Source organism: Frieseomelitta varia, unplaced genomic scaffold (assembly GCF_011392965.1).
Source record: "Frieseomelitta varia isolate USP_RPSP 00005682 unplaced genomic scaffold, Fvar_1.2 scaffold_937, whole genome shotgun sequence".
Lineage (NCBI taxonomy): Eukaryota > Metazoa > Arthropoda > Insecta > Hymenoptera > Apidae > Frieseomelitta > Frieseomelitta varia.
Window position 1 is genome coordinate 215,772 of NW_025110742.1, and position 20,167 is coordinate 235,938.

General features: G+C 36.0%; 2 protein-coding genes across 15 annotated transcripts in view; one reads left to right on the top strand and one right to left on the bottom strand.

Annotated features, from left to right (window-relative positions):
* LOC122537889 (protein-L-histidine N-pros-methyltransferase) overlaps nucleotides 1–20,167 on the top strand; it is a 40,945-nt gene that overhangs the window by 20,074 nt on the left and 704 nt on the right. Inside the window, exons 3-8 of one of the 12 annotated variants that reach the window (XR_006308716.1) lie at nucleotides 10,171–10,383; nucleotides 12,664–13,051; nucleotides 13,125–13,233; nucleotides 14,072–14,270; nucleotides 14,349–14,406; nucleotides 16,980–17,262. Coding sequence is in view for 5 of the 12 variants with exons in the window: in XM_043671534.1 (XP_043527469.1) it covers nucleotides 9,543–9,700; nucleotides 10,171–10,383; nucleotides 12,664–13,051; nucleotides 13,125–13,233; nucleotides 14,072–14,121 (918 nt within the window). In the remaining 7 variants the exon portion in view is untranslated. Of the gene's footprint in view, nucleotides 1–8,575; nucleotides 8,715–9,367; nucleotides 9,701–10,170; nucleotides 10,384–12,663; nucleotides 13,052–13,114; nucleotides 13,234–14,071; nucleotides 14,305–14,348; nucleotides 14,407–16,979; nucleotides 17,263–18,091; nucleotides 18,198–18,297; nucleotides 19,853–20,167 lie in introns of those variants that run through there. The other 11 variants (XM_043671534.1, XR_006308717.1, XR_006308718.1 and 8 more) reach the window with 11 other exon arrangements.
* On the bottom strand, nucleotides 15,107–19,774 carry LOC122537887. 3 transcript variants are annotated; one of them, XM_043671528.1, is made up of 7 exons: nucleotides 19,636–19,774; nucleotides 18,860–19,102; nucleotides 18,319–18,703; nucleotides 17,840–18,227; nucleotides 17,283–17,405; nucleotides 16,920–17,052; nucleotides 15,107–16,833 (listed from the first exon to the last, which is right to left on the bottom strand). In XM_043671528.1, exons 2-7 carry the CDS (start codon nucleotides 19,099–19,101, stop codon nucleotides 16,785–16,787), a joined length of 1,320 nt encoding a protein of 439 aa, XP_043527463.1. In that variant the 5' UTR covers nucleotide 19,102; nucleotides 19,636–19,774; the 3' UTR covers nucleotides 15,107–16,784. The 3 variants fall into 3 exon arrangements, with proteins under 3 accessions (XP_043527463.1, XP_043527462.1, XP_043527461.1); XM_043671527.1 differs by lacking the exon at nucleotides 19,636–19,774 and adding an exon at nucleotides 19,419–19,551; XM_043671526.1 differs by lacking the exon at nucleotides 19,636–19,774 and adding an exon at nucleotides 19,346–19,479.

The following is a 20,167-nucleotide window of genomic DNA, read 5'->3' on the forward strand; positions in this document are numbered from 1 at the left end:
ACATCTGAGAAACGCCCATATTTTGCGTTAGAGTAAAGGGTTAATGAGTAATTAGCAGGGCGCAAACTCGCGACGAAGGGTGCGTGGCGACCAGGAGGGGTTGTATGCGTGAAACGAGCGCCGCCCCTCGTTTATAATTAGTGGTCACAGCACTGGGAACAGAGAGAAAGTCAGAAATCCAGCGGTTTTCGAGGGGTCGACGCCCACAGGGGTAGCTTTTCCATTAGACGCGAGAATTCGCGCCTGCGCCCCTCGATTAATTACGGAGAGGGTTGCCAATCGGAAGGAGAGCCAAGCGCCGCGCAAACGCGCTAATGATAATTACTGACCAACGAGCCAACGCCGTCTTCGTGGACCAATCGCAGGATGCTGGCCGAGAAAAGAAACGAGAGGGCCAAAGGAAGGGTTTGTTAGGATGGCCGAGGGGTTGAACGACGAAACTCGCGCACAACGAGGAGGCGAGATCAAAGGATTGAGAATTAGGAGAAGCACGATTTATCCAGAGACGCTTCGTCATCTCAGTGACTTCTTCTTTGTTAGAGTAGAAAGAAGGAAAGATTGTTTCGATATTTGTGCGTCTGACGAATCTGATTAAGCTTCTTGACGGAGAAAGTAAAAAATGAAACAAGAGGATGATACGGTGAGGAGATCAATCTGAAAATATTAAGCAGATGTTAAATGATGTTTTGTAAATTTGTTTCTTGAAAGATTGGCACGAGATTGCAACGAGATGACAATTCAGAAATATCCCACTACTAATATATTGTGAACACAAATTAATTTGATTCAGATACTTATATGTATATTCCTATTGAATCGTGTTAATTATTCATTCAATCGTAATAATAATACTACTTAATGAGCAAACTGAGGCATCTGATTGTTTGATAACAACAAACAAAATGAAAATGGGAAAAAACAAGAAGAAATAAGATAGGCAATAAAAAACAATAATGAACGATAAAAATCATATGATATAAATCTGCGAATTGTCTTTCTTTCTAAAAGAAGAACAAGTATAAGAACAAATATAAGATTGAAACATGCTGTGATTCTCAGAAGTACCCACAAAAGACAGAAAATAACAGTGATTAACAGCGCCCTATCCTTAGTAACGAGCTTTATTATTTTTATATTAACTACGTTTTTCCAGAAAATATCGGAATAGGAAAAAGGAAAGAAGCCGATCGAATCCACAATTGCAGCAGGGATTTTTTAAAATTCACCCTCACCATGCACGCGATATATACGGATAATAACACCTAACCGTTTCGTGAAATTGTACTAAATAATTTCTTGACTTTCACCTATGATTAATTTACTCACATATGTCATTCTTACAATTTGTTATGCAGGTAATTTTGTACAATCGATTTCAGTCCGTGTCGAGTGTTTCATACTTTCAACGAGCGCGTAATGTTTGAATTTAATATTTAACAAACGTGATATTTTTCTCAATTGCTGAAAGTAAAATGCATATACAACAGATATACGTTCCGCGTGATATGAATTTCGCATTATACGAATCCAAGAGCGCAAAAAACTATAACTAAATAAATAAATAATCTTTCTTTCCGTCTTAGTAAATAAGTATTCAGAGGAATATTCTTCCTATTGCAACTGCGCGAATTGTTGATTCATTTCTGTTAAATTTCTTGCAAAGAGATGCATTAACTTGTCACCAGATTTCAACCGATCAAGAATTTTTCTTCTTTTTCTAATATAACCTTTTCTGGAGATCTTTAGAGTCATGGCTGGAGAATATTATTTCTTATTTCCGATATTAAATATAGTGAGAAAAAGATTGCCTTACCTTAATCAATATCTAGTTTATAATTGAAATGAATTTCTTTCTGAAATAACAACTAATTCTGCACAGAAATGACTGTTCCACAATACACACTTTAAAGAAACAAGAGTTAATGGAAAACTGTGCTTCGAGTCAATTCAAGGCGCACCACATTTTCATATCGGGAATAAGTTTTTTTCAGCAACTTTTTAATCGCATTACAGTGAGTCCTACTGTACTGCCTCTCGTACAGTTTAACAAATGAAATAAATCAATTTCTTTAAACGTGCTCGCAAAAATACGAATCTAGCATAGAAAATATGAATCTAGCATAAACGTCTAGAGTTTCAATCACTACAAAAACCAGAAATCTGACAGTCGCCATTTTCACGGAGAGTTAAACATAAAATTGTTTCTCGTTTACGGTTTGCTTAGTACAACAGGTAACCGCCTCTTTCCCGATTGCAGCTCGTAACATCTACTCGATCTACCAATATGCCGACCGATCTATCCGATAGGAAAATAAACAGCTTGACGCGATGGAAATTAAAAAGGGAAACAAGAAGCATCGTTTTGCGTCAGCGTGTTGGTATCGACGATACAGGCGTGACGAATGCATCTTCCCCCGTATTATACATCAGTGTAAACCGGTATTTGAACGGGACCAGGGGCAGAAGAAGAACGTAGGCCGCTTAGCAATGGTTCGCGGTCCTTACACCCCTACGAATTACACATGCACGGGTGTCATTCGCAGAGTCGCGCGTTCACATAAATCGAACGATATAAGGCTGGCCGACCGGCCAATCAGAGTGGTCGTCAGTATCTAAGATAAAAACTAGCCGCGGCCCGCTAACCACGAGGAACTCGCCTAACGAACGACGAACCAGCGTTTACTTCGAACTTACGTACAACTTACTAATTGTAAGTTTAACCCCTTGACAGACAACGACGTATCTGAGACATTTGCAGGTTAGTGCGTATAAAAACGGATATAAAAAAAAAATAGTTCTCCACACAATGCTTGTTGTGGCTCTTCTTAACGCTTGTGCCTACTTCGTTGAAAAATAAATATCATTTTTTGGTAATATCGAATTTCATTTAATTCGTGCGTCAAGGATGTTTCGCCTACCCGGGCGAAATCTTTGACTATTGTAGATTTTTTTATATGCATGACATAAGTGAAACTGAGGTCGACCTTTTTGTTAAAATATCAAGTTAACTCTCGTCGTCGAATTTCTTTTCCATCAGACCGTTCTGAGGAGTTTTGTAGGCAAAACTTTTTATCTACATAATCGTACGTTATCTGCTGGAACCGAGTTGTAATCGATACCTGCGTCGATATCTGCGTATCGCGCTCGATTATATCAGAGAAAGGAGCGTTACGCTTATTATATACATCGAACACGCTCGCGAGGAACTTGCACTTGGGAAAGGATGTGTAACTTATTATATACGTTGCAGTCGATAGAATGGAACGTTCCGGTGGGGGCAAGATACATTGACCTTACACACGGCGATCGAAGAAAGCTCAGCTTGAGAGAAAGACATCTTCGAACGTTGTTCGATCGTTAAGAATGTTTGCCTGATTAAAAACGGATTCTAAAATATCATGATGATATCTGGAAGCTATGGTTAAACCATATGGTGTTTTCTATTACTTTGACTCGATCATGAAAAATTATTTTATTATTTTAATTCTTAAGTTCTCAATCATAAGTATCTTGGGAAATAATGTATGTGTATGTGTATTAGGTGGGCCCGAGATTTTCTACAGCGCACGCTCTTAGTCTGTTTGTAAGCAAATTCTTCAGTATGCAGTCTTCATACTTAAATCTATAATACTTCAAACTCAAGTCTATGCTTGTTCTTTTCCTTCTTTTATGACGCAACAACTCTTGAGGATCGTCCTCGAATCACAGTGTTTAAAGCGTCTAAAATTCAGAAATGTCTCCAAGGAAGGATGGGATTTGTTGTAGCTGGCGCCGAGAAGAGACGAGTTATAAAAGCGTGTATTTCCCTCGTGAATAGTCCACTTCGTATACCTATATATATCCTCCCGCGACAATCTTGCTGAGAAAATCAAACGATCTTCCCAAACTTCCAACGAAATTACAAACTGATATGATAGATGTATCTAAGTAGATACTCTTATACATTCGCCAATCTAAGTATTAAAATTCCAATTGATTGAAACTACGAAATAAAATAGACCAAGTTCAGTTACTCAAATTACATATTGAAGTAAATTGATTAAATTGAATTAAAACTCAATTAACGTACACCAGAGAAACATGGAATGATCAAATAAAATTGACAAGGAAAATATACATACGTTGAAAATCAAACTAAAATGATACGATCAAGTCATATTCTGTTTGTCAGCTAATGCTGTTTTTTTCAAACGTACAATGCCGACTTATCGGAACGAAACAAACGGAGAATCCTTCAAAAATTCACGCGAGGAAATAAAAGCAAAAATTTCTTCGTTCGCGCCTCTTTCGTAAAAGCATGCCGGTGTACAAAGACGGAGGAGAGATGGGGTACCTCCTTTGCCAGTAAAGGATCGAATTGGTAGGTGATACCTACGCGATCCACAACGAATGCAACGCAAACGTTTGGAGATCGTGGTTGTTCACGTAAAAGAGAAAGAAGGATGGATAACAGGCATTGGGAGGGCTAAACGGAGAAAGAACGAGATAGATGAAGAACAAGGAAATCGAAGAGAAAGATGAGAAGAGAAAAGAGGGGCAAGGAGAGGGAATAGAAAGGAAACGCAATGCAAAAAATGGGAAAGAAGATACGTGAAAAACTCGCGTAACGATTCCGCTCAAGAATCCCTCCGCATCCCTCCTCTCGCGAAACAAACCCTTACCACCCCTCGGCTTACCTCCTAGGTAAAGCCGAGCAAAATATCGGGCAACCATGCTTACCAGCCAACCACCCACCCACCCACCCGCAGCCGTCTTTCCTCGTTTCCTCGTTCTTACCCGGCGGAGAGGACAGCATTTGCAAAACTCCGACGTGTATAATAGTAATTATTGTCCACGGATCTCTTATCCACCCTCCCTCCCCCATCCTTCAGCCGTCGGCTTACCACCACCATCGGGACCAACGCGGCGTGGCCTCCCCTCCATCGCTCGTAGACAGGGTGGTCCATGGTCCACGCCTACCCAGCATCCCTAGCTCCCAGCTACGTCCGCTTTCCCCTCTTCTCTTCTTCGCGTTTCACTCTTCCGCTCTTCGTTCCGTCTCGCATTCCCCGCGGAACTTTTCGTCTCTCACACCCGCGCGCACCGAGCGCAGCGATCGAGCAGAAGGAGAAGGAGTGAAAAGCCAGCTAACGAGATACCGTCGCCGCGGCAGGGGGAATGCTAAATAGACGCTACGTTCCTCTCTCTCTGTCTCTTCTCTCCGTTTTCGCTCCCCTCGTTTTCCTTCGTAGTACGTATGTACGTTTTCATCTATTTTTCTTGCGCTCTCTCTCTCTCTCTCTCTCTCTCTGTCTGTCTGTCCTTCTTTTTCCCCCCCATGGTCACCCCACCGCGACCCATCTTCTCCCACCACGCACTGATTTCACGTTGCATCGGCACCCCTCCACTCCGTGGTACCAGCGCACGAGCACCCACGAGAACGCTCGAACAAATCCGAGAACCGTCTACATTGTCGCCGTGAACGCACACTAGCTGCGCACACGCCGTGTCGAGCGTGTCGTTTCTCCTGTTTGTCCTCGTGTCTCGTCCTCGTCGCGCTTTCGGCGAAACCTGGACCGTCGATTGTATAATCGCGGCGAGTGAGAGAAAAAGGAAGGAAAATCGAGGAAAATGAGGATGATATCGAAACGAAAAGACCCTTTCGAAAGATTCCTTTCTTTCAAATACAGAACCCCTAAGCTTTTCCTACACTGCAAGTTTGCTCGAAATTTATTAAGTAAACCTCGATACTTTTCGTTAAACAGCGAGAAACTCACACAAGATGAATAACAAAAATATGTATCTCTGTGATAAATTTTATCCTTTTTGCTTTCTATGCGAGATACTTTGAATAATAACAATTCGTAGAACGTAGACTATAAAAGTAGCTACGTGAAAAAAATATCGGCAATGCTAAGAACGTCTCGCAACGGGTAGCAAGTGGAAGCGAGATACAGCGACTCGTTCCATTATTAATGTTTATAGCGAACCGACGACGAATATATGCAGGGGACTCGGAATTAAAAGTTTTCACGGTCGATTTGAATTTGTAAATGTACGAAAAGCTCTTCTGAAGAAAAGTTGGCGAACGATCTGCGAGATTTCTCAAGCCGTCGCGATCCTTTTGCTTTTCATCAATTCGAAATACATTTTTCAGGCTGGCAGACGTTGATCGAGTGCATCCTGAGAAAGTAATATCGCTGAAATTGACTATTGAATCGGATGAAGAAGTTATAGGCATAACTCAAGATCCTTGTTGTCTTTCGACGCTTGACTTTATAATTTTTATCGACGTGTAAAATAGATCCTTTAAATAGGTTAATTATTCTAATTAATATACAATTTAATTTCTTAGACGTTTTCTAATAGATATTTTCTAAAAAAATTATTACAAAACACAACTGTTGATTAAGCATCTCTTTGAGTCAATAAAAAATAGATGCAATAAAATAGATTTTATTTGCAATAAGAAATAGATTTTAGAAAAAAAGTTAAGAACAGTTAAAAAGTGGAGGATTCCAAGATAAATTATTACGTTCAAGCTAGTTCTAGCGACAAGTTAGATACGTACAACGTCGGCGATGATTTTATTATAATATGAAATGTTGAGTAAAGTAAAATTTTAATTACTTACGGACAGCAATATAAATCACGAAACGAAAAGTGAGTCTTTTAAGGCTTTTAAGGGAAAAGAAAAGTGACACAAGGAAGAATAAAAAGGACGAGAAATGTCAGGCGTAGCGCGTTATGCTCGTTCAAAACTCGACAAACGAAGGTAAAGATGACTAGACGGATTCCTTAAGTGTTGCCCCAATCAGATCCCATGTCACTTGGTTCATTAATCCATTCAGGGCGTACTTCGAAAAGTTCCATGTTGTATTATACAGTGTTACGCCGAATGTAACGACATGAATATATAGTGACGTTCAGAATTTGAGGAATCTCGAGCGTAACGAGATCCAATCAAATTATAATTGTATCGTATCGATGTATGTATGTACGTATGTATAAAACGGTTTACGCTGAATCGAATGTCGCAAGTATACATGCCTCTTACGTTTTTTAGTAGAACGAAAATCAAATGTAAATGTTTAAAATGCTTTCTTCGGTTATTACAAAATACTTATAGTTTCATACCAAATTCCTCCAGAAATATATCGTGGCGCATGCTTGCTTTCCACTGATCCCTTCGATTCTTCGAACGCAAACAGCAGAATGCTGCAGAAAAAAAACCGAGATACGATGAGACGCATCTCGCGTCTGTTGTGTCGTTAGGTGTGTTTCTGTAATGCTGGCCTACCTTCGATTATTTGCGCGCCCGATATCGAGAGAGAAAGAAGGACAGATCGCGAGCAAAAACGATGGCGCAGAAAGAGATAAGAATAGGTGTGTGTATCGAGAGCTCTGCAGCAATCCAGCAGAGAGCAGCACGGCTGAAACGCGAGGATTTGCAAACAATAGGCTCGTAGCGGGGTGGATTCTTTAGATGGCGGCTTGATACGCATCGCATTTACATATTATTGCTATTATTAGGTAAACGGTCCTTCGAGCGCCTCTTTAACACTACGCGCTTGCCCTTCGACGTATTTTACGAGCGACCGCGAGAGGCCCTCACCGATAAAAGCCGAGACCATAGCGAACTGAACCAGCGCCGCCTGTCGGCCGGCAAAAATTCAACCACCACCCGGACCGAGTGGGTGGCTGGAATTGTAAATAATCGTCCAGAACCGCTGGATACAGATCCTTATCACCCTTTATGCCCGCCACTGTCCCATTTCGTGTGGATATGACTCGCAGACTTGCCGTCAAACGCTTTGAAACATCTTGCTGTCGGTTGTTTTTAACGTCAAAGATGTACGCTTCAAGATTGCTGCGTGATTATCGGTACTGACACAGTAACTTTCATAACCTGTCGCGCGAATCGATGGTTTTTCGTGCAGTTTTGTCACTAGTACGTAATATAACATGATATACGACACGTTTTTTTTTAGATTTATTTAAATACGTTAATGCACTTTTGGATCTATTTATTTGCACTGAGATTGAATTGGAATTTTCATTGAGTTTCGATTGAGCAGTTAATTTACCGGATTATATGAAACGCACGAGTGAGGGCGCAAGAATCGCATGTAACGTATATAATAAAAGAGAAAGGTGAGGCGCAAAAAGCAACTGTTTTGGAAAAAGAGTTTCAGAATTCAAAAATTTGTGAATACGTTTCACAAATTATGTAAGAACACCTGATATCGTAACTCGGTACGTATTTCCCACTCGAGAAAGAAATGAAGAAGATAATTATATTTATATGAAATTATACTGATTCAATAATGATAATAATAATAGTAATAACGCAAGATTATGAGAAATCGGCTTTTTATATTTGGCAACGCTGTGCAGCCGCGTGCGCATCGAACTTCTCTAGACCGCATGACGCCAGGATCGAAATTAAAGACGCGGCTTCGGGAGGTAAGGGGCCCCCGACGACGAAGTCGTGGAAAGCAAAAAGGGCGGAAAGAAGGGATCGGAATCACTCGATAAAACAGGGCGACGTTGGAAGCACCGATAGGCCCCGGAACGATTCTCCATTGGGAGAAACGTTGCGACGTGGGGTGAAGGGGAAGAGAACGAGTACGTATACACAATGGGGCCCCAAGAAGAGGAGCCGAGAGCAAAAGCGGTGAATTAATTGTCGCTCGCGCCGCCGACGAAGCCGCCACGATCCGCAAGCCTGATTTGTGAGCCGCACGCGTGTATATCGTATGTGTATCTACCCGTTCCTTTCTTCTCCCCTTTTTCCCCCATACCCCTGCCCATCTTCCTCACCCTCTTTGCCCTTCTTGCTCGCCCTCTCTTTCTCACTGATTCTTTCGTTTTCTCTTTCGTACGCTCTCTCCTCCCTTTCCGTTTCTTTGATTCTTCGCTGCTTGATCGCCTCCGGCGTGCAACAAGGAGATCCATGTACAGGTTATACGCAACCATGGTGGTAGAGACTGACAATGGAAATAAGTTCAAAGGCACGGCAAAGTAAACAGGCCAGTGTAAGAGAGACGGAAAGAAACAAAAACAAGAAATGATATGTAATGAAAAAGAAGCAAATGATAAACGGAGAAATAAGGGTGATAGACCGTGAATGAGCTATAAAAAGAATAAAGAACAAGATAGAGAAACAGAAAGATGTTATGAAAAATTCAGCAACCGGGTCTCTATGTTCCTTTTTCTTCTTCTTCTTCTTCTTCTTTCCGTCTTCTCCTTCCGCAACTCCTTCTGTCTTCTTATTATGTATATCTTATTCTCTTCCTTCTTCTCTCTCCTATTTCATCCCTCCTGTTTCACTTTTTCTTCTTTCCTTTTCTTTTTTTTTTTTTTATTTTTGTTTATTATTCAATAGAGACCAGGAGGTGCTCGTTAATTGATGGTACCGGTTGCGGTCGAGCGCAGAAAGCAGAGAGGGAGAAAAATCGAGGTAGACCCACGACGAAGGGGACCATGGGATCACCATCGCCTTATTTATAACGCCAGGGATAACCGAATTCACGATCAAAATCCCGCGTTCCGCGGCATTGATGGATCGTTGCTGCCGTGCACCGATCGTTGCGGCAGCATTGGTATTTTCAAATGAACCCGCCCTTTTTCCTCGTACGTTCAGCCCTCACCGTCCTCCAGCTAGTCAGAAGATTCCCTTCGAAACTGGGCATCATCGAATTCTCCCGACTAAATCGAGGTACAAACACACCGGACCTTTTGATTTCTATATGCAGCTGCCTTTCATCGATCATGGAAGCTCCGTCGACCCGCACAATGAGATGTTGAAATATGTGTTACCGTTGCGTCGATTTATTCGTCTCACTCTTCTGCAGCCGACGTCACACACCATTCGACAACTTTATCTTGTAATAACTTAGATTTATCTTATCAAAGAGATTACGACGAATTACTAGATATACATATGTTTGAATGTGATATCAAACAGAAAATGCAAACATTTCTCTGTTTGTTTGTTCTGTTCACGCTTCTGAATTGTATCTGGTTTTTTCAGCATTCGATTCAAAAGATTTTAATATAATTTGACACTGAAAAGAATTGTAAAGAAATAAACTATCAAACAAAATCTCACTTACATTGATATTAAACTTAGAAATAAAATAGAAAACTAAATATTTTATACTTACATGTGTATTATGATTATTTCAGGCTACTCGGCCGAGGTTCCATGCATGTCTTTTCCTGCGAACAGTTTCAAAAATTGATGGCATCAAGCGGCTTTAAAGGGCCGTGGCACTCGTTAGTGGATTTAGGAGCAGGTGACGGTGCCACTACTACTCATGTAGCCCATCTCTTTGAAAAAGTTTACGCCACAGACATATCAGCACCAATGAGATGGGCCCTAGCGAAAAAGAAGTTCACGTAAGTAATGTTCAATTTTTCAATTTGCACCATTCGAGGCGAAAATAGGGAAAAGATAAAATGTAAAAATATAAAAAGATTCTTACTTTACTTAACGAAACATTAGTGAAACAGAAAATTTTCACATACGTTATTTTTTTTGGAATTTTATTGGAGTTTAATTTCATTCATTTTATATTAAAATTTTAAAATATTTCATGAATATTTATAGATTTGTACATCATCTGAAAATTTTAATTGTTATGTTAATAAATAATTTTTAAAAATTGGGAAAAATGAAAGCAGGATCAAAAATATAATGTTTTCAGATTCATAAATTACCTTTATCAAAATTTTATAAATTATCTTTTTCTTCTTTTTAATATTGAATTTATTGTACAAATTCTGTAAAATATAAATGATACTGATTAAGAAAAATTCTGCTTTCCACTGGAAGTTAAATCACAATTTCATTTGTATATTAAACATTGTATATTAAAATTACATTTAAATTGACATTATTTTGCCACTTTCGATGTCTGAAAGTTGACTACTAATTCTACTTCCAAAAGAAAGTAAAACTCCGACAAAAATTAAGTTTCATAAAAAAAAATTGAGACTTATCATCGCGATTATTCCTGCAGTATAAATTTATTATTCTTAAATTTCGTATCAATCGACAAATTTTCAGCCTAGAACGAATATAGGATTCTTCATTTAACTATTTCAAAGCTTTTCGTCTTAATTAGATGCTCCGATGGCAAATGTCCAAGAGTTGGAGAAACATCCAATGATGGAATACTATCGAGGACAGTGCATATAATAGCCTAATAGTAATACACTACTACTACTAAGTTTATGGCATCGAATTGATTGGAATAAAAGTTTACGGTGGTTTTACACCCAGTCTCGCGTCGATACGGTTGCAATCCGAAACTGTTCGAATCTTAAGTAAATGTCTGTAGGGTGCGATGTACCCGTAACCGTTTTATAGAAATCCGTTTGCTCTTTTCCAGACGAGTTTAGAACCCTCTCTCTCCCCCATGATCTTAGGCGCGAATGAAGATCTTCGACGAGAAAATAGCAAGAAAAGTACGTGTTAACACTAAGAATATGATAGTAGTTAGAAATGCAGTCATCGTAGTATAAAGAGTGTAAGAGTAAATAATAACTTCGGACTACGGATCGTGTCCAAGGTGTGGCATTATGTGGGATCCAGTTATGCGAGCGAATTCGATACTTGAAAACAATTAAAAAATAGGTTTGTACAAACTTTAAGTTGATTTTGCTTCGCTTCGGAGTTCCAACTAATTTTTTCTCATCTAATTGCCATTATTTTTGTAAAATATGCTTAAAGGAATTATCTTTTTTTTATGATTTGATTATTATGAAGTGTTTTTTTAAATTTTTTAACTTATACACGATCTACAGATTAATAATCTGGTATAATTGGTATTTGTATTTATTAATGAAAAGAACATTTTGTGAAATCTAAGAAGTTTAATTTTCGTTACATTTTGTATAAAAATTTACTCCTCCAGTTTACTAAACAGATTTATTTAAATAATTTATCTTTGAAAATTATTAGAACATGATAACTTGTAACTTCATAATTGCGTATAAACATATTTTATTGTTTTTACGTATGGAATTTACTAAAACAAATCCTACATAAGATGCTACATTCTGCATTTATATTTAAAAATTAAATTATTTAAATTATATCATTCTTTTTTCTCTATTATTTTAAAATTAAATAAAATATATTAAATTTTTCGCTATTTTAAACTTTACCGAAAGTTTTATTCAAATCCAATTTCATTCCGTTCAAATCAGATGTTCATGTTATTAAAAATAATCGATATAAACAAAATAAATAAAATACTCTTTCCAAAAAATATAATCGTAAACTTGCATTTGTAATATCTGAATTCTCTAATTTCACATTTGTTTGTATATTTCTTTTAGTCTAAAGAAAAATAAATCATGCAACATTTTATATAAAAACAGGCTACTTAAAATCTTTGATTTCAAGTTACCCATATTCTCTACATACATACGTATATCTGCAGAGACCATACATTAATTTCCTATACCTTTGATCAAATAACATGCACGTAAATAAAATTTCAAGGTATTAAACGAACCATCAACACCCTAATACAAGATGATAAAAGAAAATCTTTAACAGATTGTGTGAATTAATCGTCTTTGTGAAATATATTAAACAACATATGCCCATTCTATGCCCATTCGGAACGAAATAAAAATGGAAAAAAAAATATATTTATTATTTTATAGAGTGCTGGATGTAGAGAAATGGTACGAAAGCGGCCCCTTCAACGTGATTCTCTGCCTGAATCTGTTGGATCGTTGCGATCGACCTAACACTCTACTACGACGTCTGAAGTCGTCTTTAGCTCCAGGTGGTCGTCTAGTCGTAGCACTGGTTCTTCCCTTTAGTCCTTACGTGGAAGTTGGTGAAAGGGGTGACCACAAACCGTCGGAATATCTACCAGTAAAAGGGAACGGCCTAGAAGGTCAAATAGCCAGCCTCGTCGACAGAGTTTTCGCGCCATTAAGCCTAAGGTGTCTCGTATGGAGCAAACTACCGTACCTGTGCGAGGGTGATCTCGGCCAAGCTTATTACTTTCTTGATGACGTGGTGTTCGTTCTAGAGGCACAGTCAGTTAGTATACAATGCTGTGAATTTCCAATGAGAAATAATTTCTAGAAAATTCATATGCTATAGAAGCTTTTAGGATAACTCACGATACTCAGCTTCCGAATGGATGGATACGGAACCGTCTGGCAGAGAATTCCGCAATTTGCTCCAGCAACAGACTGGTTACGAACGGAAATGTAATACAGGCAAGTCACACTTGTAAAAACTTTAATGATTGCTGTTCATCAGTTAGAATTATGCAAGAATACAGAAGAGCAATACTGGCAAGCGACAACGAGCTTAATGTGCAAATACAGCGGTAGCATTGGTGTATTATAATTCATCATTCGTTTGATCGATTATTCATTTATGCAACTTGATAAATGAACAACGACGGGTGCGCATCTTACAACGATCTTACTGTCAAAGTCAGAAGGTGCAGAAAACTTGTACACGGTTCCTATTGGTAATAAATATGACGCGAGAGCGGTAAAACTTGGAAACTGGATTCTGAACAACAGTTCGTACGGCTTGCGATTCTATCTCGCATACACCTAAAACGTTTAATTTGCCTTGAGATTCGGTTTTTTGTACCTTTTATCATCAGACTTTGTTTCCGTGCTCCCTCTTACTTTTTTTCTTCTCTTTTTTTTTCTTTACTTTTTTCTTCTTTTTTTTCCTATTTTCTTTTTTTTTTTTTTTTTTTTTTTTTTTTTTTTTTTTTTTTTTTTTTTNTTTTTTTTTTTTTTTTTTTTTTTTTTTTCTTTTATTATTTTTATTTGGCATACACGTAGCGACTTAGTCATGGATATGCTTAATCGTGTTCGACGACAAGACAAACCGCGATACATTCGCGTTGATCTTGTAATACGTAGCTACTAGAAGAAATAGGTCCATTTAATTGTTGTTGCAAATACACTTTGGCGTGTAACAGGTAAATCGTCAAAAATTACGTAGATGATATTGCAGCATTTACTTTTAAGATTCACGTCGATTAACAAAAAACATGGGATATACAGGACTTAAATTTCGGTGATATTTCAGATTGCATGCGTTGCGCAATGTATAACATTCTGTGTGCCAAATGTGGATGACCCTGAAAACTGTAACTGAAAACACAACTTGTACCTGTTTTGTCCACTAATCTCAAGCATAATCAGAACACCAGAAACTGTAAAATCGATTTGCTTCTAATAATTTCAACAATTTCATAGACAACATTAATCTGAAATCTATGTCGATTGTAAGTTTTATTATTAAATTTTATCAATAGACAACAGTTTACTGGCTTACATTATTTTTCCAATGTTCATTCCAATAGTAAACTGCAGAGACAAGGTAACAGAATTAATTTAGGATATAGAGAAGAGAATGCAAAGGTAAATGGTTTAATGTTTCGCATTATCTTCATGTGTGTGTATGTGTGTATATATATATATATATATATATATATACATACACACACACACACATACACACACCTACGTTAAATCATATTTCTTTAGGACACCGCTTGAAAACTATGAAAATAAAATGTTTTGTCTTTGCACAGCTTTTATATGTAATAACATCCACAATCCTGCAGCTTATATATATATGTATACGCAGCAAATTATTAAAAAAAACATTTTAAACAATATAAGTAACTTTGAAATATCTTTTATACTTTCTAATTTTTTTCTAGAAATTTCAACAATATTTTTTAAATTTTCTTTGTTATCTGTATATTTTATTTTCTCAATTTTAATAATAATTTTATTCAACTGAAATAATACAATAATAATGCAATAATACATACATAGATAATATGTACAAATGTATTGCTATGAATGATTACTCCAAATCACAAAAAATCAAGATACAGAGATTTTTAGTTCAAACTTTCAATATTGAATCAAATAATTTCGAAATAACTTGAAATTTTATTACATTCTACTGCAGACTATTGCAGATTATGTATTAAAAACAAAAAAAAATTATTTTTATATTAACATTATGTAACATATGTATTATAACATATGTATTATTTACATTATAACAAATATAAACAAAAAAGAAAGAAAGAAAAAATACTTTGAATGAATGAAATTATCGTCCCATTTTATGTAGTAGAAATATCCAAATCTTTTAAAATTTTTAAAAAAAGAAATTAGAAACACAGATGTAAATTTTGGATCACGGAAATCTGAGCCCTGCTAACAATCGATCGACATATTCGCTGCATGTGTCACAAATAAATTTACATGCGTTTTATAACAAATATGTTTATAGAAAGATATCTAAACAGAATCACGCGTTCACGCATTCAGTCACGTTCATATAAAATTTTTCTATTTGATAGCCGAAACTTTGCATCCATCGAACCTGTGTACAAACAAGATTCAGACATTCATCCATTTTCCACGTATTCATTACACAAATTTATTGTTTATATTCAGAAACATATAGTTTATATTTTGATATTATCGAGCAAGAAGGAAACATTTTACCATCGCAGATATGCGTATAACAATTGAGTTGAAACCGATTTTACCTCTACAACCAAAATAAAATGCATTTGCTTCGTTTCTTTCGATTTATCATACATTTTGTGGTTGCTAGAGGTAATATCTTTTGTAAGTAATATCAGTGCACAAAGAGAAAATTTTGAGCATCACTGCAAATCACGCTTCAAAAATTTTCTAATAATGTAAATTTTTGTCCTTTTCTTTTTTTTTTTTAATCGTATATATTAACGAAATAATTTACTTCTCGAAAAATATCTATGAATTGACCAATGACTCTTCTTTTTTTTATACGTGCACACCGCATGTTACTGCCCATGGAGCTTACAAATTATTGCAAGTTTTAACATTACCTTGTCAGATAATAATACTAGACATAACAACAGTATATGTTTGATCTATTTTTATAAATAATAATTTTATAAACAATAATTTATACAAGTACAATTTTTAAGAACCGTGTATATATATATATATACATGTAATATATATATAATAGAAATTGAATATTTATTTTAACTAGATAATTTTGTCGTAATTTTAATTATTTGAATCAAAACAATACCCCATAATTACTTAATAAATATTCAGAAATTAAATGATGCGAGGTCGAGCGACAACAAGAATTATGATTGCTTATTTATACCCTCATATTTATAACAATATCTAATTAGCAAACCTTTCACGCTTGTAAAGATTGAATTTAGTCTTTACATTTTGTTCAAACTTCTAGTGTGTACGTAAGATTTACTCATATAACAAAGAATCTTTATAATACAATGTTGATTAGATAATCATTGGAACACAAGTGGTGATCTGTTAAATCAATGCACAACAATAAGATATAAATGCCATTTTATGATACATATTCATAATATGCAAATTATACTCATTATGAAGTAGATAAAAAATTATTCTACCTCATAGTTTCCAAGTAAGCCCCATAGGCAGATTATAAAAATTCAAAGAAAACTTATAGCAACAAAATAAAGCTAACTCGAATTTGAAATAACGGTGTGAGTTCGATTGACTATATATAAATTTTTTTTTCACTACCCACGTTTATCACAGTCCACGCATGACTCGTTTTGTCTCTTAGTATTTTGAAGTCCTAAACGCCAACAACATTTGAGCAATCCTTCGGGTTGTTTAAATACAAAACACCCATCTAACCCATAAACACCACATGACTAGAACATCATAGAGCGCAAAGACAAAACCTGATCTACCGCTTAGAAAGCGAAGACATTTGTTTAGTCTAGCTTGCGTTGTTCGCATAACTCCTCTAAACCTCCAGTCTTTCTGCATAAAAATTATAACTCTTTATTTGATATCTCTAGTCATGTAACGAGGGTATACTTAAAATATAAACCATAAGAAATACTTACAATGATGGGAGATAGGGAGTACCCGTATGATCTAATCGATGTTTATCTTCATTTTTCCAGCTTGAGACAGGAATATGTGGAGGTGGCAGAAAACTTCTTAGCGACTGTATAAGCTGTATTGTATCCACCAGCGCTGTAACAAAATCGACACAAAGCATATACATTTTCTTTTAATCAATAAAAAGATATTGACGAGATAATTGTAAAAAATAATTGCAGGAGCACAGTATTTAATATCTAATAACGTCACACATCAATATAGTATTATATAAAATATAATTAGTTTATAAGGGAAATTTACTTGTAAATCTAACGAAAATATATTAAAACATAAATCATGGTAGATATTATGTATTTTATTACTTTTTTGCAAAGCTTCTGATTGTTTTCCATATGGTTTGCACATTGCAGGACGTACACAAGCTTTCATTCGTGCCATATTCTTCATAACTTCTGCAAAAGCTCTTACTATCTTTTCTTGTCCTCCTATAAAATAATTTAAAAAATAATCATTTCTTAAGACATGAACGTGTACAATATAAAGCAAGTGATGCCTGATATCGATATTTTGGCATAATTTGTCAAAATACTACACTAAATCTAAATGTAAGATAATAATACTGATGTATATAAAATTATCGTAAAATATCTCCTTAACCATTAGGTTTAGGACCAATGTGGTTTAATATTTTTTTACTTGAAATTTAATATTCTTTCAATTTATGATGAAAAAAATATATGGTCCAGTTAAAAAAAATAAAGATGAACTTGGAAATTTCGAAGTCTCTCAACACATACAAAAAACGCCATATTTTACCTTCCTTAAAACCAATTTTTGTATTAAACAATGTTTCATTAAACGCATAATTTAAAAGTTATTTCAACGTGCAAGTTACGTGAATCCTATATAATTTACTAACCTTCTGAATTTGAAGATGCTCGAGATCCTTTCTCATTTTCTAATGGCCAAGCTCCATTATGTAAAGCTAATAAATCCTTATTTGCATTTCCTATCCCTTGTAAATTTCCCAAACCAAGCCCACTGAGATTGTCCAAATTATCTAAATTCGTTCTTAAAAAGTCTGTTAATTTGTGATCAGACATTGGAATATTAGGTATTAAGGATTCATAATGTTGCTTCCCAGTGGCTACTTTTTTTTCTTGTGACACAGGTCTATGTGGAATATTTAATGACGGACGGCTTGGAGGACGTTGAAGATTCATTTGGTTCCCAGCACTTCTCATTTCTGCCAAATCCGCTGTTGATCCTCCTCCCATGTGAGTATTTGGATTAGCACTGCTTAAAGTCTATAATATAAAAGATAATTGATTTATAAATGTAACTGATTTATAAATATGTAGAAATTTATGTTTCTAGAATCTTGTAAATTATGCTTACTGCTTGAAAGTCTGTATTATGAGGGAAACTACTACGTAAGAGAGAAGCTGTTGTTTCATTTTCTTGAATATAAGTTGGTGCCATATGTCCCATTTTTTGAGTTAATTCAAGCTGATTTTTATAATAACGGCAAGCAGGATTTGGACAATTTTGTACCACCTCTATTATAAATTCTTTTTCCATACCAAAACATTCTCGTCCAATAGTGTATGATTCCATAACAGCTCTAACTGTCCCTTCTAAGCCCAAATGAAGACCATGTGGACCATTCATATGCTTTAACATCACAGCATTTGCAAAGTGTTCATAGGGCAATATTATTTTTCCATTTTCTCTAAGCACTAGCCTTCCCTGAGAGTCCAAAGCTATTCTTGATGCCATCATCCTATTTATACATTACGCAGGATATAATAAGAGGATTTTAAATTCTACATATGTAGTTACATTTTACAGAAAAGCGAATAAATAGTCTACATATAAACATGTTGCACAATGTAATATGTTAACATATGAAGATAATGTTAAAACTTAATGTTCTTACTGCAAATAGGCAGCACTTGGTATCATAGATGCATCTTTGAATTCAGAAAAACATTGCAGCAGTTCGATGCTTGGATTCCAACCTTTGTTTTGAAGATAGGCTTGTAATAACATATACATCTTTTCAGTAACATAACCAGCACTACTTGGTGTGCCAGGGTAACCAGATCCTCCACCTGGTGGTCCCATTTCGGTTTGCATACCTTTGGCAACAATGTTTTTCATAGTTTCTGCCAAGTCCATCCTGTACAAATAAAATTATCTGTTTCAGTGTTTCAAGAATTAAAAACAAAAAACAAAAAAGAAAGAAAAGAATTCATAACTAAAGTCTAGAATTAAAGAATGTGAGAGCATGCCATAAACATAAAATTAAGTAAACTGAATTGAATTGCCAAAGTTACGTGTAATTTAATTTCCAATTCTTTTTGTAAGGTAACATGATTTTAATTCACAGAAAATCTTCGTTAATCTCACAAGATCAACTTACAAAATTATCGTACACATTGAACAATCGTAGAAAACTATGTAGTTGAAAGTATTAAGATGCACAGTAGCCGTACCGATGCTAATTGACACATGTAATAAAAAAGGGTCAGGAAAATGTGTGTAGGTTGCCAGGGTAGCAAGCTTGGCATTTTAAAAATCCATGCATATTCGAATCCTCCGGCCATTGTTATTTTCGGGATGAAGACGTCTAAAGAAACGATAAAAAAACACTGATGCGAGCCACCGCCCCCCTTTTTAAAAGCGGGGGGAATGAACGTTTTGGACACTCACCCCGTACCGAGCACGACTTTCACTCACTCGAAGTGTAACCGGGAACACTACAGGACCCGTTTATCACCCTAATCGCCGTTACTTGGCATACCCTCATTAATGATTCTCCTCACATTTACAAATAACATAAATCGTGATAATTATTTCCGCAAGGATTGTTTGCGCGGCTGGCCACCAGAGGCGCATTGCCTTCACGATTTTTACTGTGTCCACGTATGTATGCACCTACAGCAATTTCAGCGCTTACGCGACGCTACTTCGCGCATTTATCAATATTACTTTTTGCAATTGATATCGCACGCGACGTGTTCTCCAATTTTTCCTATCGATTTAACGAGAAACCATATATTACAACTTTCGTACATCTCGCGTCCTATTACTTTTATTTTAATTGTCATTTTAATTGCAGCAAAACATTTAATTTTCTCTAATATGTTTGATATGTTTGTGTCAATATATGTTTATATGTAATATGTAATATGTCATGTTTGATATGTTTAATATGTCAATATATGTATAAACATATGTATGT